Raw genomic sequence first — 18074 nt, 5'->3', positions numbered from 1 at the left:
GTTGAGAGTTAATGTGAATAAGAGCAAGGTTATTAGGTACAGTAGGGTTGAGGGACAAGTTAATTGGGAGGTAAGTCTGAATGGAGAAAAACTGGAGGAAGTGAAGTGTTTTAGATATCTGGGAGTGGATTTGGTAGCGGATGGAACCATGGAAGCGGAAGTGAGCCATAGGGTGAGGGAGGAGGCGAAGGTTCTGGGAGCATTGAAGAATGTGTGGAAGGCGAGAACGTTATCTCGTAGAGCAAAAATGGGTATGTTTGAAGGAATAGTGTTTCCAACAATGTTACATGGTTGCGATGCATAGGCTATAGATAGGGTTGTGCGCAGGAGGGTGAATGTGTTGGATATGAAATGTTTAAGGACAGTATGTGGTGTGAGGTGGTTTGATTAAGTAATGAAAGGATAAGTGAGATGTGTGGTAATAAAAAGAGTATGGTTGAGAGAGCAGAAGAGGGTGTATTGAAATGGTTTGGTCACATTGAGAAAATGAGTGAGGAAAGATTGACAAAGAAGATATATGTATGAGGTGAAAGGAACGTGAAGTGGGAGACCAAATTGGAGGTGGAAGGATGGAGTGAAACAGATTTTGAGGAATCGGGGCCTGAACATACAGGAGGGTGAAAGGTATGCAAGGAATAGAGTGAATTGGAACGATGTGGTATACCGGGGTCGACTTGCTGTTAATAGATTGACCCAGGGTATGTTAAGTGTCTGGGGTAAACCATGGAAAGTTTTATGGGGCCTGGATGTGGAAAGGGAGCTGTGGTTTCAGTGCATTATTACATGACAGCTAGAGACTGAGTGTGAACGAATGTGGTCTTTGTTGTCTTGCATTATTACATGACAGCTAGAGACTGAGTGTGAACGAATGTGGCCTTTGTTGTCTTCTCCTAGCGCTACCTCGCGCACGTGCGGGGAGGAGGGGGTTGTCGTTTGATGTGTGGCGGGGTGGCGATGAGAATAGCTGAGGGCAGTGAGTATATGTGCATGTGTATATATGTATTTGTCTGTGTATGTTTTTTTTTTTTTTTTTTTTTTTTATACTTTGTCGCTGTCTCCCGCGTTTGCGAGGTAGCGCAAGGAAACAGACGAAAGAAATGGCCCAGCCCCCCCCCATACACATGTACATACACACGTCCACACACGCAAATATACATACCTACACAGCTTTCCATGGTTTACCCCAGACGCTTCACATGCCTTGATTCAATCCACTGACAGCACGTCAACCCCTGTATACCACATCGCTCCAATTCACTCTATTCCTTGCCCTCCTTTCACCCTCCTGCATGTTCAGGCCCCGATCACACAAAATCTTTTTCACTCCATCTTTCCACCTCCAATTTGGTCTCCCTCTTCTCCTCGTTCCCTCCACCTCCGACACATATATCCTCTTGGTCAATCTTTCCTCACTCATTCTCTCCATGTGCCCAAACCATTTCAAAACACCCTCTTCTGCTCTCTCAACCACGCTCTTTTTATTTCCACACATCTCTCTTACCCTTACGTTACTTACTCGATCAAACCACCTCACACCACACATTGTCCTCAAACATCTCATTTCCAGCACATCCATCCTCCTGCGCACAACTCTATCCATAGCCCACGCCTCGCAACCATACAACATTGTTGGAACCACCATTCCCTCAAACATACCCATTTTTGCTTTCCGAGATAATGTTCTCGACTTCCACACATTTTTCAAGGCTCCCAAAATTTTCGCCCCCTCCCCCACCCTATGATCCACTTCCGCTTCCATGGTTCCATCCGCTGCCAGATCCACTCCCAGATATCTAAAACACTTCACTTCCTCCAGTTTTTCTCCATTCAAACTCACCTCCCAATTGACTTGACCCTCAACCCTACTGTACCTAATAACCTTGCTCTTATTCACATTTACTCTTAACTTTCTTCTTCCACACACTTTACCAAACTCAGTCACCAGCTTCTGCAGTTTCTCACATGAATCAGCCACCAGCGCTGTATCATCAGCGAACAACAACTGACTCACTTCCCAAGCTCTCTCATCCCCAACAGACTTCATACTTGCCCCTCTTTCCAGGACTCTTGCATTTACCTCCCTAACAACCCCATCCATAAACAAATTAAACAACCATGGAGACATCACACACCCCTGCCGCAAACCTACATTCACTGAGAACCAATCACTTTCCTCTCTTCCTACACGTACACATGCCTTACATCCTCGATAAAAACTTTTCACTGCTTCTAACAACTTGCCTCCCACACCATATATTCTTAATACCTTCCACAGAGCATCTCTATCAACTCTATCATATGCCTTCTCCAGATCCATAAATGCTACATACAAATCCATTTGCTTTTCTAAGTATTTCTCACATACATTCTTCAAAGCAAACACCTGATCCACACATCCTCTACCACTTCTGAAACCGCACTGCTCTTCCCCAATTTGATGCTCTGTACATGCCTTCACCCTCTCAATCAATACCCTCCCATATAATTTACCAGGAATACTCAACAAACTTATACCTCTGTAATTTGAGCACTCACTCTTATCCCCTTTGCCTTTGTACAATGGCACTATGCACGCATTCCGCCAATCCTCAGGCACCTCACCATGAGTCATACATACATTAAATAACCTTACCAACCAGTCAACAATACAGTCACCCCCTTTTTTAATAAATTCCACTGCGATACCATCCAAACCTGCTGCCTTGCCGGCTTTCATCTTTCGCAAAGCTTTTACTACCTCTTCTCTGTTTACCAAATCATTTTCCCTAACCCTCTCACTTTGCACACCACCTCGACCAAAACACCCTATATCTGCCACTCTGTCATCAGACACATTCAACAAACCTTCAAAATACTCATTCCATCTCCTTCTCACATCACCACTACTTGTTATCACCTCCCCATTTACGCCCTTCACTGAAGTTCCCATTTGCTCCCTTGTCTTACGCACCCTATTTACCTCCTTCCAGAACATCTTTTTATTCTCCCTAAAATTTACTGATAGTCTCTCACCCCAACTCTCATTTGCCCTTTTTTTCACCTCTTGCACCTTTCTCTTGACCTCCTGTCTCTTTCTTTTATACTTCTCCCACTCAATTGCATTTTTTCCCTGCAAAAATCGTCCAAATGCCTCTCTCTTCTCTTTCACTAATACTCTTACTTCTTCATCCCACCACTCACTACCCTTTCTAAACAGCCCACCTCCCACTCTTCTCATGCCACAAGCATCTTTTGCGCAATCCATCACTGATTCCCTAAATACATCCCATTCCTCCCCCACTCCCCTTACTTCCATTGTTCTCACCTTTTTCCATTCTGTACACAGTCTCTCCTGGTACTTCCCCACACAGGTCTCCTTCCCAAGCTCACTTACTCTCACCACCTTCTTCACCCCAACATTCACTCCTCTTTTCTGAAAACCCATACTAATCTTCACCTTAGCCTCCACAAGATAATGATCAGACATCCCTCCAGTTGCACCTCTCAGCACATTAACATCCAAAAGTCTCTCTTTCGCACGCCTGTCAATTAACACGTAATCCAATAACGCTCTCTGGCCATCTCTCCTACTTACATAAGTATACTTATGTATATCTCGCTTTTTAAACCAGGTATTCCCAATCATCAATCCTTTTTCAGCACATAAATCTACAAGCTCTTCACCATTTCCATTTACAACACTGAACACCCCATGCATACCAATTATTCCCTCAACTGCCACATTACTCACCTTTGCATTCAAATCATCCATCACTATAACCCGGTCTCGTGCATCAAAACCGCTAACACACTCATTCAGCTGCTCCCAAAACACTTGCCTCTCATGATCTTTCTTCTCATGCCCAGGTGCATATGCACCAATAATCACCCACCTCTCTCCATCAACTTTCAATTTTACCCATATTAATCGAGAATTTACTTTCTTACATTCTATCACATACTCCCACAACTCCTGTTTCAGGAGTATTGCTACTCCTTCCCTTGCTCTTGTCCTCTCACTAACCCCTGACTTCACTCCCCAGACATTTCCAAACCACTCTTCCCCTTTACCCTTGAGCTTCGTTTCACTCAGAGCCAAAACATCCAGGTTCCTTTCCTCAAACATACTACCTATCTCTCCTTTTTTCACATCTTGGTTACATCCACACACATTTAGGCACCCCACTCTGAGCCTTCGAGGAGGATGATCACTCCCCGCGTGACTCCTTCTTCTGTTTCCCATTTTAGAAAGTTAATACAAGGAGGGGAGGATTTCCGGCCCCCCGCTCCCGTCCCCTCTAGTCGCTTTCTACGACACGCGAGGAATACGTGGGAAGTATTCTTTCACCCCTATCCCCAGGGATAATATACATATATATATACATATACACACACGCACACATACACACACACACGCACACACACACACACATACATATATATACATATGAAAAATGTAAGAAACAATTTAGAAAACAAACTTTTAGCTTGAAATGAATGAAAAAATGAATGTCACATAATGGTTCAACCTCTGGCTATGGAAAAGGAAATGTACAATTTATTCACACAAACGTCAATAGCAGTTCTCATCAATTTCACCACTGTATCAATAAGCTTCAATGTCTAAGCTACATTTTTCTCCAACTTCACTATTTTCTTGTCCAAACACCATGCATGAAAACTATCACTCCATTAACACAACTATAACATTTATTTCCCTTTTAAAAGTTCTGGGGAAGTCTGTCTCGATACACTGCGGCGAGGCGACGCGACGCTGACACAATCACTGTCACAATATCACTTCTGCCTCCTCAAGTCAATCAAGTCTGTGTATGTATATGTATTTATACATTGAAATGTATAGGTATGTAGATATGCGTGTGTGGGCGTGTATGTATATACTTGTGTATATGAGTGAGTTGGGCCATTCTTTCGCCTGTGTCCTTGCGCTACCTCGCTAACGCGGGAGACAGCGACAAAGTATAATAAAATAATGTATAAAATATCTACATATATGTATGTATGGAGCAATAAGAGATGAAAGCAGAACTAGGGAAAAGGAGTGGTGGGAAGATACGGTGGCTAGTGGCAAGCCTGTTTGCGGGCGATACTGTGTTGTTTGCGGAGAGTGAAGAGGATATGCAGAAGGTTTTAAGTGTGTTTTACGATGTGTGTCAGCATAGACGATTGAAGATAAATGCAAGTAAAAGTAATGGTGTTCAATAGGAAAGTAAAGGTATGGATTTTGTAAAACCATATAAAGTGAAAGACAAAAGTGTACTACATGGTGCTTTGGATATGTGGGAGAAAGGCTGGAAGAGGTGGGAGAATTTCAGTATTTAGTTGATGGGTAAGTTTTGTGTTATGGAACAAAAGATGAGGGAGAAAACAGTACAGGGTAGAAGAGTCATTCGGTCCCTGAATAGAATAATGAAGAGCACAGGTGTAACTATGGTAGTGAAGAGAGGATTAAAGGACAGAATAGTCCTCCCAACCCTGCCCTTCGCAGCCAAAACATGGACATGGAATGAGTTGTAAAGGTCAAGAATACAGGCTGCGGAATGAGCTATTTAGGAAGAGCATGTGATGTGACTAGATGGAATGAAGAAAGAAATGAAGGGGTGTAAGAGAGATGAGGTACTGCAGGGAAAGCAAATTGAATCAATTGAGGAGTAGTAGAATGGGTGTAGCATAATACTTTGAGGGGGTTTGGGTATGTGGAAAGAATGCAAGACTGGGAGTTTACAAGGAGAATGTATGATGATACAATAAAGAGGTGGGTGTGAGAGGAAGACCACTTGTGACATGGGCAAATAGGGTGGAGAAATACTGGAGGGAGAGAAATGGCGTAAGGGTAAGTGGGTTGGTGTATGTGAGGGAGGTATGGAAGGACAGGGATCAGTGGAGACCTTTTGCTCTGTCCACCCCTTGATGGGCGTTCTGGAAGGGAATGGGCATCAGAGATATAGATGGATCGATATTAAAAGGAATTAATACCTTCCAAATCATGTTCACAGCTGTGCTTAAAAATACCTTTAACAAGGATATATCCCAGTAATGAAGATCTATCAAATCAGTGTACCTAACCTAACCCAAGCTGTTTTATGTAAATGAGATTTAGAAAATGAACCTACTTTCCATACCAAAGCTTTTAGTGACCTTTGCATAACTACCACAAGCACAGCACAGTTCTTTATAAGACAAACGCTAACAGAACATAACATCTGCCAAAACAACTAGCACAATATAATATGTGACAATACACAATTGTATATCTATAACTTTTCCATGTCATAAGATGTTTTTGGGATTCTTAGTAAAGAGGCACATGCCCCTAAGTTCTTCCTCGATGGTGAAGTTATCTGGTCGTAGATGGACTCCATGGAGAGGCAGGTAGTGAGCCAGGTCCTCCTGAGCTGCTGCTGGGGTGAGGGGCATGGCTAACTGCTCATGTAGGGCTTGGAGGTGTGGGGAGAGGTGACTGCCCGCACACACCCGCCCAAGAAGGTACGTTGTACCGTCCAGGTTAGAGAGTAGCACCCTGGCGCCGCATGACCCACCCTCGGCCGCTGCTACAACCTCCGCTGGTGGCTCCTAAGGAGAGAAGCTGGTAAGGTCTGAACGATCCTGACCTTGAGAGATAAAGAACATCTTGGGGTAGGTAAGAATACTGTGCGAAAGACTGGTTGTCTAGGGATGAAAAATCAACTGATCTAGTGAAAAGAATGATAGATATTGGGAAGGGTTGACTGATCTGGGGAAATACAGAGATGGACAAGGGTTGATTGATGAGGTAAAGGGATAAGGAGCTATAGCTGGGTGGTTGAGTCAGTAAAGAGTTACTGTCGTATCTGAAGGGTTGACCAGCCAGGTTAAGGGAGACTGACCTGGGTGAAGGGGTTGGCAGCTAGAGAGACATAACGGAGGGTGGTGAGGGCAGCGGCAAGGGGCATCCAGCACTGGTCTGTAAGGCGGCATCCATCCAGGGAGAGAACCTGCAGCCTCCCACCCCTAGCTGCCCCTTCCAGCAGCAACACACCACCCTCACCACCAACAGGGTTGAGGTCCAGCAGCAGAACCTCCAGTGGTGGGGACCGGGTCAGTGCTGCACCCAACTGTCGTGCTCCTTCCATACCTGTCATAACATAGGATGACACGTTTGTAAGCACAGTCAACCTACCCCGCTTTGTCAAATTGCCATTGCTACAGAGTTTTATGAATCAATATGATCCTTGTAGAATATAAGGAAACTGTAGAAGAATCCTTTGACAAATGCTGCAAATATTATATCTAAACTGTGCAAGATCAAAGTAGCTAATATTGGTTATGACGATGGAAACAGTGAATCATTAAATAGGGTATTTGTTCTAAGATGCCCAAGTCTGAGTACATCTTCACTATCCCACACCTTACATGAGCTAGATCAACACATGCCACCTATGCCCACACTAAACAGTACAGCCTCACACACACACCACCTTCACTGCCATATACCATCTACATTCAAACCCCAAACACAACCTCCACTTTCCATAACCTAACACCACCCACACAAGATATGCAACAATGAAAATTAGGTATAATTAATTTGAACCCAGGGCCAATCAAGGCAAAAGTTTTAAGTTAAAAACAGAATAAGATAAGGTCAGTGATTATGAGCAAGTCAACAAAAACAGGATGAAGATTCTGAAGGTTATACACTGGAGGGAAAAAATGGAACAAGAATTAAAGGATGAATCAGTTAGGTTCATAAGGGAAAGCATATCAGTGTCAATAATAGAATGACATATAAATGGATGTAGAAATAAGAAGAAAGGGAAATTTACACTCGTGATCAAGTTGGTGCATATATTTACCGAAAAAATTCATATTCTATATCTAAATAATTTTAGCATTTTAAATCAAACACACAGACACTATGAACCCCTTGCTATATGCCAAAATGTTGGTTCACTTTCCCTCTTCTTAATCTGGCTTTTGCTCCTGGGAGCTGGCTGTTTGAGTACCCCCACCACTAGGTAATCCACGCAATACTTAGCAAGCTCCTGTATCATATGATTATTGTGTGGCCATCGGCAACACAAGGCTGGGTCGTTTTCATACCTGCTTCTTTCCCTACACGTGGAAACTTTGGAACTCTTTATTTTCTCATGTCTTTCCCAACAACTATGACCCGCTCATTTCAAAAGACAGGTCTTTCACTTTCTCAAGAAATTGTAAATACCTACACTTGTCTTTTTTTTTTCCATTCCATATATTTCTGTATATTTCAATTAAGGACTGGCCTTGATGTGGACTTCTGCCAGTGACAGGAGCCAACATTATATATATATATGTTGGGGATGAGAGAGCTTGGGAAGTGAGTCAGCTGTTGTTCGCTGATGATACAGCGCTGGTGGCTGATTCATGTGAGAAACTGCAGAAGCTGGTGACTGAGTTTGGTAAAGTGTGTGGAAGAAGAAAGTTAAGAGTAAATGTGAATAAGAGCAAGGTTATTAGGTACAGTAGGGTTGAGGGTCAAGTCAATTGGGAGGTGAGTTTGAATGGAGAAAAACTGGAGGAAGTGAAGTGTTTTAGATATCTGGGAGTGGATCTGGCAGCGGATGGAACCATGGAAGCGGAAGTGGATCATAGGGTGGGGGAGGGGGCGAAAATTCTGGGGGCCTTGAAGAATGTGTGGAAGTCGAGAACATTATCTCGGAAAGCAAAAATGGGTGTGTTTGAAGGAATAGTGGTTCCAACAATGTTGTATGGTTGCGAGGCGTGGGCTATGGATAGAGTTGTGCGCAGGAGGATGGATGTGCTGGAAATGAGATGTTTGAGGAAAATGTGTGGTGTGAGGTGGTTTGATCGAGTGAGTAACGTAAGGGTAAGAGAGATGTGTGGAAATAAAAAGAGCGTGGTTGAGAGAGCAGAAGAGGGTGTTTTGAAGTGGTTTGGGCACATGGAGAGGATGAGTGAGGAAAGATTGACCAAGAGGATATATGTGTCGGAGGTGGAGGGAACAAGGAGAAGAGGGAGACCAAATTGGAGGTGGAAAGATGGAGTGAAAAAGATTTTGTGTGATCGGGGCCTGAACATGCAGGAGGGTGAAAGGAGGGCAAAGAATAGAGTGAATTGGAGCGATGTGGTACACCGGGGTTGACGTGCTGTCAGTGGATTGAATCAAGGCATGTGAAGCGTCTGGGGTAAGCCATGGAAAGCTGTGTAGGTATGTATATTTGCGTGTGTGGACGTATGTATATACATGTGTATGGGGCGGGGTTGGGCCATTTCTTTCGTCTGTTTCCTTGCGCTACCTCGTAAACGCGGGAGACAGCGACAAAGTATAAAAAAAAAATATATATATATATTTATTTTGCTTTGTCTCTGTCTCCCGCGTTAGCGAGGTAGCGCAAGGAAACAGACGAAAGAATGGCCCAACCCACCCACATACATATGTATATACATACACGTCCACACACGCAAATATACATACTTATACATCTCAGCGTATACATATATATATACACATGTACATAATTCATACTGTCTGCCTTTATTCATTGCCATCGCCACCCCGCCACACACGAAATAAAACCCCCTCCCCCTCATGTGTGCGAGGTAGCGCTAGGAAAAGACAACAAAGGCCACATTCGTTCACACTCAGTCTTTAGCTGTCATGTAATAATGCCCGAAACCACAGCTCCCTTCCCACATCCAGGCCCCACACAACTTTCCATGGTTTACCCCAGACGCTTCACATGCCCTGGTTCAATCCATTGACAGCACGTCGACCCCGGTATACCACATCATTCCAATTCACTCTATTTCTTGCACGCCTTTCACCCTCCTGCATATTCAGGCCCCGATCATTCAAAATCTTTTTCACTCCATCTTTCCACCTCCAATTTGGTCTCCCACTTCTCCTCGTTCCCTCCACCTCTGACACATACATCCTCTTGGTCAATCTTTCCTCACTCATTCTCTCCATTTGACCAAACCATTTCAAAACACCCTCTTCTGCTCTCTCAACCACACTCTTTTGAATACCGCACATCTCTCTTACCCTATTATTACTTACTCGATCAAACCACCTCACACCACATATTGTCCTCAAACATCTCATTTCCAACACATCCACCCTCCTCCGCACAACTCTATCTATAGTCCACACCTCGCAACCATATAACATTGTTGGAACCACTATTCCTTCGAACATACCCATTTTAGCTTTCCAGGATAATATTCTCGACTTCCACACATTCTTCAACGCTCCCAAAACTTTCGCCCCCTCCCCCTACCTATGATTCACTTCCGCTTCCATAGTTCCATCCGCTGCCAAATCCACTCCAAGATATCTAAAACACTTCACTTCCTCCAGTTTTTCTCCATTCAAACTTACCTCCCAATTGACTTGTCCCTCAACCCTACTGTACCTAATAACCTTGCTCTTATTCACATTTACTCAGCTTTCTTCTTTCACACACTTTACCAAACTCAGTCACCAGCTTCTGAAGTTTCTCACACGAATCAGCCACCAGCGCTGTATCATCAGCGAACAACAGCTGACTCACTTCCCAAGCTCTCTCATCCACATCAGACTGCATACTTGCCCCTCTTTCCAAAACTCTTGCATTCACCTCCCTAACAACCCCATCCATTGACAAATAACCATGGAGACATCACACACCCATGCCGCAAACCTACATTCACTGAGAACCAATCACTTTTCTCTCTTCCTACACGTGCACATGCCTTACATCCTCGATAGAAACTTTTCACTGCTTCTTACAACTTGCCTCCCACACCATATATTCTTAATACCTTCCACAGAGCATCTCTATCAACTCTATCATATGCCTTCTCTAGATCCATAAATGCTACATACAAATCCATACAAATATATATATATATATATAAGGATGGATGTGCTGGAAATGAGATGTTTGAGGACAATGTGTGGTGTGAGGTGGTTTGATCGAGTAAGTAACGTAAGGGTAAGAGAGATGTGTGGAAATAAAAAGAGCGTGGTTGAGAGAGCAGAAGAGGGTGTTTTGAAATGGTTTGGGCACATGGAGAGAATGAGTGAGGAAAGATTGACCAAGAGGATATATGTGTCGGAGGTGGAGGGAACGAGGAGAAGAGGGAGACCAAATTGGAGGTGGAAAGATGGAGTGAAAAAGATTTTGTGTGATCGGGGCCTGAACATGCAGGAGGGTGTAAGGAGGGCAAGGAATAGAGTGAATTGGAGCGATGTGGTATACCGGGGTTGACGTGCTGTCAGTGGAGTGAATCAAGGCATGTGAAGCGTCTGGGGTGGACCATGGAAAGCTGTGTAGGTATGTATATTTGCGTGTGTGGACATGTGTATGTACATGTGTATGGGGGGGGGGGGTTGGGCCATTTCTTTCGTCTGTTTCCTTGCGCTACCTCGCAAACGCGGGAGACAGCGACAAAGTATAAAAAAAAAAAAAAAAAAAAAAAAAAAATATATATATATATATATATATATATATATATATATATATATATATATATATATATATATATATATATATATATATATATATATATCAACGGCATTCCCATGCACGCTGCTGCTGCTGCTGCTGCTGCTGCTGCCGCCTAAATAAACTCCAACTCCCTCCCTTTTCCTCCTCCCACTAATCCTGCTGCTGCTAAAGTTGTTGCTGCTGCTGCTGATGATGCACGAAGCAAACATGCAGAGACAAGTCAGACGTACAACCGGGAACAACAAGACGTCGTAGGTGAAGTATTAAGAAGAGAAGCCAGGCAGTCGGACAGTCAGTCAGTCAGTCAGTCAGTCAGTCAGTCAGACAGACAATGATACATCGAGAAAAGCTGCCTTTTCATGCTGCCACACAGTCACCTGTTTTGGTGTGTGTCCATATAATGAGATGTTTGAGGACAATGTGTAGTGTGAGGTGGTTTGATCGAGTAAGTAACGTAAGGGTAAGAGAGATGTGTGGAAATAAAAAGAGCGTGGTTGAGAGAGCAGAGGAGGGTGTTTTGAAATGGTTTGGTCACATGGAGAGAATGAGTGAGGAAAGATTGACCAAGAGGATATATGTGTCGGAGGTGGAGGGAACGAGGAGAAGAGGGAGACCAAATTGGAGGTGGAAAGATGGAGTGAAAAAGATTTTGTGTGATCGGGGCCTGAACATGCAGGAGGGTGAAAGGAGGGCAAGGAATAGAGTGAGTTGGAGCGATGTGGTATACCGGGGTTGACGTGCTGTCAGTGGATTGAATCAGGGCATGTGAAGCGTCTGGGGTAAACCATGGAAAGCTGTGTAGGTATGTATATTTGCGTGTGTGGACGTATGTATATACATGTGTATGGGGTGGGTTGGGCCATTTCTTTCGTCTGTTTCCTTGCGCTACCTCGCAAATGCGGGAGACAGCGACAAAGCAAAAAAAAAAAATAAAAAAAAAATATATATATATATATATATATATATATATATATATATATATATATATATATATATATATGTATATATATATATATATATATATATATATATATATATATATATATATATATATATATATATATATATAAGGCGACTAAAAGGGGAGGGAGCGGGGGGCTGGAAATCCTCCCCTCTCGGTTTTTTTTTTAATTTTCCAAAAGAAGGAACAGAAAATTGGGCCAGGTGAGGGTATTCCCTCAAAGGCCCAGTCCTCTGTTCTTAACGCTACCTAGCTAATGCGGGAAATGGCGAATAGTTTGAAAGAAAGAAAGAAAGAAATATATATATATATATATATATATATATATATATATATATATATATATATATATATATATATACATATATATATATATTTTTTTTTTCATACGATTCGCCATTTCCCGCATTTGCGAGGTAGCGTGTATATATATATATATATATATATATATATATATATATATATATATATATATATATATATATATATATATATATTCTTTCTTTTCTTTTAAGCTATTCGCCATTTCCCGCGTTAGCGAGGTAGCGTTAAGAACAGAGGACTGGGCCTTTTTTGGAATATCCTCACCTGGCCCCCTCTGTTCCTTCTTTTGGAAAATTAGAAAAAAAACGAGAGGGGAGGATTTCCAGCCCCCCGCTCCCTCCCCTTTTAGTCGCCTTCTACGACACGCAGGGAATACGTGGGAAGAATTCTTAATCCCCTATCCCCAGGGATAATATATATATATATATATATATATATATATATATATATATATATATATATATATATATGTGTGTGTGTGTGTGTATATGTGGGTATGTGTGTATATGTGTGTATATATATATATATATATATATATATATATATATATATATATATATATATATATATATATATATATATATACTTCCCACGTATTCCTCGCGTGTCGTAGAAAGCGACTAGAGGGGACGGGAGCGGGGGGCCAGAAATCCTCCCCTCCTTGTATTAACTTTCTAAAATGGGAAACAGAAGAAGGAGTCACGCGGGGAGTGCTCATCCTCCTCGAAGGCTCAGAGTGGGGTGCCTAAATGTGTGTGGATGTAACCAAGATGTGAAAAAAGGAGAGATAGGTAGTATGTTTGAGGAAAGGAACCTGGATGTTTTGGCTCTGAGTGAAACGAAGCTCAAGGGTAAAGGGGAAGAGTGGTTTGGGAATGTCTGGGGAGTAAAGTCAGGGGTTAGTGAGAGGACAAGAGCAAGGGAAGGAGTAGCAATACTCCTGAAACAGGAGTTGTGGGAGTATGTGATAGAATGTAAGAAAGTAAATTCTCGATTAATATGGGTAAAACTGAAAGTTGATGGAGAGAGGTGGGTGATTATTGGTGCATATGCACCTGGGCATGAGAAGAAAGATCATGAGAGGCAAGTGTTTTGGAAGCAGCTGAATGAGTGTGTTAGTGGTTTTGATGCACGAGACCGGGTTATAGTGATGGGTGATTTGAATGCAAAGGTGAGTAATGTGGCAGTTGAGGGAATAATTGGTATACATGGGGTGTTCAGTGTTGTAAATGGAAATGGTGAAGAGCTTGTAGATTTATGTGCTGAAAAAGGACATGATTGGGAATACCTGGTTTAAAAAGCGAGATATACATAAGTATACGTATGTAAGTAGGAGAGATGGCCAGAGAGCGTTATTGGATTACGTGTTAATTGACAGGCGTGCGAAAGAGAGACTTTTGGATGTTAATGTGCTGAGAGGTGCAACTGGAGGGATGTCTGATCATTATCTTGTGGAGGCTAAGGTGAAGATTTGTATGGGTTTTCAGAAAAGAAGACTGAATGTAGGGGTGAAGAGGGTGGTGAGAGTAAGTGAGCTTGGGAAGGAGACCTGTGTGAGGAAGTACCAGGAGAGACTGAGTACAGAATGGAAAAAGGTGAGAACAATGGAAGTAAGGGGAGTGGGGGAGGAATGGGATGTATTTAGGGAAGCAGTGATGGATTGCGCAAAAGATGCTTGTGGCATGAGAAGAGTGGGACGTGGGTTGATTAGAAAGGGTAGTGAGTGGTGGGATGAAGAAGTAAGAGTATTAGTGAAAGAGAAGAGAGAGGCATTTGGACGATTTTTGCAGGGAAAAAATGCAATTGAGTCCGAGATGTATAAAAGAAAGAGACAGGAGGTCAAGAGAAAGGTGCAAGAGGTGAAAAAAAGGGCAAATGAGAGTTGGGGTGAGAGAGTATCATTAAATTTTAGGGAGAATAAAAAGATGTTCTGGAAGGAGGTAAATAAAGTGCGTAAGACAAGGGAGCAAATGGGAACTTCAGTGAAGGGCGCAAATGGGGAGGTGATAACAAGTAGTGGTGATGTGAGAAGGAGATGGAGTGAGTATGTTGAAGGTTTGTTGAATGTGTTTGATGATAGAGTGGCAGATATAGGGTGTTTTGGTCGAGGTGGTGTGCAAAGTGAGAGGGTTAAGGAAAATGATTTGGTAAACAGAGAAGAGGTAGTGAAAGCTTTGCGGAAGATGAAAGCCGGCAAGGCAGCAGGTTTGGATGGTATTGCAGTGGAATTTATTAAAAAAGGGGGTGACTGTATTGTTGACTGGTTGGTAAGGTTATTTAATGTATGTATGACTCATGGTGAGGTGCCTGAGGATTGGCGGAATGCGTGCATAGTGCCATTGTACAAAGGCAAAGGGGATAAGAGTGAGTGCTCAAATTACAGAGGTATAAGTTTGTTGAGTATTCCTGGTAAATTATATGGGAGGGTATTGATTGAGAGGATGAAGGCATGTACAGAGCATCAGATTGGGGAAGAGCAGTGTGGTTTCAGAAGTGGTAGAGGATGTGTGGATCAGGTGTTTGCTTTGAAGAATGTATGTGAGAAATACTTAGAAAAGCAAATGGATTTGTATGTAGCATTTATGGATCTGGAGAAGGCATATGATAGAGTTGATAGAGATGCTCTGTGGAAGGTATTAAGAATATATGGTGTGGGCGGAAAGTTGTTAGAAGCAGTGAAAAGTTTTTATCGAGGATGTAAGGCATGTGTACGTGTAGGAAGAGAGGAAAGTGAGTGGTTCTCAGTGAATGTAGGTTTGCGGCAGGGGTGTGTGATGTCTCCATGGTTGTTTAATTTGTTTATGGATGGGGTTGTTAGGGAGGTAAATGCAAGAGTTTTGGAAAGAGGGGCAAGTATGAAGTTTGTTGGGGATGAGAGAGCTTGGGAAGTGAGTCAGTTGTTGTTCGCTGATGATACAGAGCTGGTGGCTGATTCATGTGAGAAACTGCAGAAGCTGGTGACTGAGTTTGGTAAAGTGTGTGGAAGAAGAAAGTTAAGAGTAAATGTGAATAAGAGCAAGGTTATTAGGTACAGTAGGGTTGAGGGTCAAGTCAATTGGGAGGTGAGTTTGAATGGAGAAAAACTGGAGGAAGTGAAGTGTTTTAGATATCTGGGAGTGGATCTGGCAGCGGATGGAACCATGGAAGCGGAAGTGGATCATAGGGTGGGGGAGGGGGCGAAAATTCTGGGGGCCTTGAAGAATGTGTGGAAGTCGAGAACATTATCTCGGAAAGCAAAAATGGGTATGTTTGAAGGAATAGTGGTTCCAACAATGTTGTATGGTTGCGAGGCGTGGGCTATGGATAGAGTTGTGCGCAGGAGGATGGATGTGCTGGAAATGAGATGTTTGAGGACAATGTGTGGTGTGAGGTGGTTTGATCGAGTGAGTAACGTAAGGGTAAGAGAGATGTGTGGAAATAAAAAGAGAGTGGTTGAGAGAGCAGAAGAGGGTGTTTTGAAGTAGTTTGGGCAAATGGAGAGAATGAGTGAGGAAAGATTGACCAAGAGGATATATGTATCGGAGGTGGAGGGAACGAGGAGAAGAGGGAGACCAAATTGGAGGTGGAAAGATGGAGTGAAAAAGATTTTGTGTGATCGGGGCCTGAACATGCAGGAGGGTGAAAGGAGGGCAAGGAATAGAGTGAATTGGAGCGATGTGGTATACCGGGGTTGACGTGCTGTCAGTGGATTGAATCAAGGCATGTGAAGCGTCTGGGGTAAACCATGGAAAGCTGTGTAGGTATGTATATTTGCGTGTGTGGACGTATGTATATACATGTGTATGGGGAGGGGGTTGGGCCATTTCTTTCGTCTGTTTCCTTGCGCTACCTCGCAAACGCGGGAGACAGCGACAAAGTATAATAACAATAATAATAATAATAATAATATATATATATATATATATATATATATATATATATATATATATATATATATATATATATATATATATATATATATATATATATATATATATTATCCCTGGGGATAGGGGTGAAAGAATACTTCCCACGCATTCCTCACGTGTCGTAGAAGGCGACTGGAGGGGACGGGAGCGGGGGCCAGAAATTCTCCCCTCCTTGTAATTCTAACTTTCTAAAAATTGGGAAACAGAAGGAGTCACGCGGGGAGTGCTCATCGTAGACTCAGATTGGGGTGTCTAAATGTGTGTGGATGTAACCAAGATGTGAAAAAAGGAGAGATATTTAGTATGTTTGAGGAAAGGAACCTGGATGTTTTGGCTCTGAGTGAAACGAAGCTCAAGGGTAAAGGGGAAGAGTGGTTTGGGAATGTCTTGGGAGTAAAGTTAGGGGTTAGTGAGAGGACAAGAGCAAGGAAAGGAGTAGCAGTACTCCTGAAACAGGAGTTGTGGGAGTATGTGATAGAATGTAAGAAAGTAAATTCTCGATTAATAATTGGGTAAAACTGAAAGTTGATGGAGAGAGATGGGTGAATATTGGTGCATATGCACCTGGGCATGAGAAGAAAGATCATGAGAGGCTAGTGTTTTGGGAGCAGCTGAATGAGTGTGTTAGTGGTTTTGATGCACGAGACCGGGTTATAGTGATGGGTGATTTGAATGCAAAGGTGAGTAATGTGGCAGTTGAGGGAATAATTGGTATACATGCGGTGTTCAGTATTGTAAATGGAAATGGTGAAGAGCTCGTAGATTTGTGCTGAAAAAGGACTGGTGATTGGGAATACCTGGTTTAAAAAGCGAGATATACATAAGTATACGTATGTAAGTAGGAGAGATGGCCAGAGAGCGTTATTGGATTACGTGTTAATTGACAGGCGCGCGAAAGAGAGACTTTTGGATGTTAATGTGCTGAGAGGTGCAACTGGAGGGATGTCTGATCATTATCTTGTGGAGGATAAGCTGAAGATTTGTATGGGTTTTCAGAAAAGAAGAGTGAATGTTGGGGTGAAGAGAGTGGTGAGAGTAAGTGAGCTTGGGAAGGTGTGAGGAAGTACCAGGAGAGACTGAGTACAGAATGGAAAAAGGTGAGAACAATGGAAGTAAGGGGAGTGGGGGAGGAATGGGATGTATTTAGGGAATCAGTGATGGATTGCGCAAAAGATGCTTGTGGCATGAGAAGCGTGGGACGTGGGTTGATTAGAAAGGGTAGTGAGTGGTGGGATGAAGAAGTAAGAGTATTAGTGAAAGAGAAGAGAGAGGCATTTGGACGATTTTTGCAGGGAAAAAATGCAATTGAGTGGGAGATGTATAAAAGAAAGAGACAGGAGGTCAAGAGAAAGGTGCAAGAGGTGAAAAAGAGGGCAAATGATAGTTGGGGTGAGAGAGTATCATTAA

General features: G+C 42.8%; 1 protein-coding gene across 1 annotated transcript in view; it reads right to left on the bottom strand.

Annotated features, from left to right (window-relative positions):
• Positions 1-4861: 4861 nt before the first annotated feature.
• Positions 4862-18074, bottom strand: part of LOC139758543 (uncharacterized) — a 66590-nt gene continuing 53377 nt past the window's right edge. The window contains exons 8-9 of the mRNA XM_071680066.1: positions 6867-7114; positions 4862-6573 (exon numbers count right to left, since the gene is read on the bottom strand). Coding sequence (XP_071536167.1) covers positions 6271-6573; positions 6867-7114 — 551 coding nt within the window. The 3' untranslated portion in view covers positions 4862-6270. The remainder of the gene's footprint in view (positions 6574-6866; positions 7115-18074) is intronic.

This window comes from Panulirus ornatus, chromosome 30 (assembly GCF_036320965.1).
Source record: "Panulirus ornatus isolate Po-2019 chromosome 30, ASM3632096v1, whole genome shotgun sequence".
NCBI lineage: Eukaryota > Metazoa > Arthropoda > Malacostraca > Decapoda > Palinuridae > Panulirus > Panulirus ornatus.
This window is presented reverse-complemented; position numbering and strand designations above follow the sequence as displayed.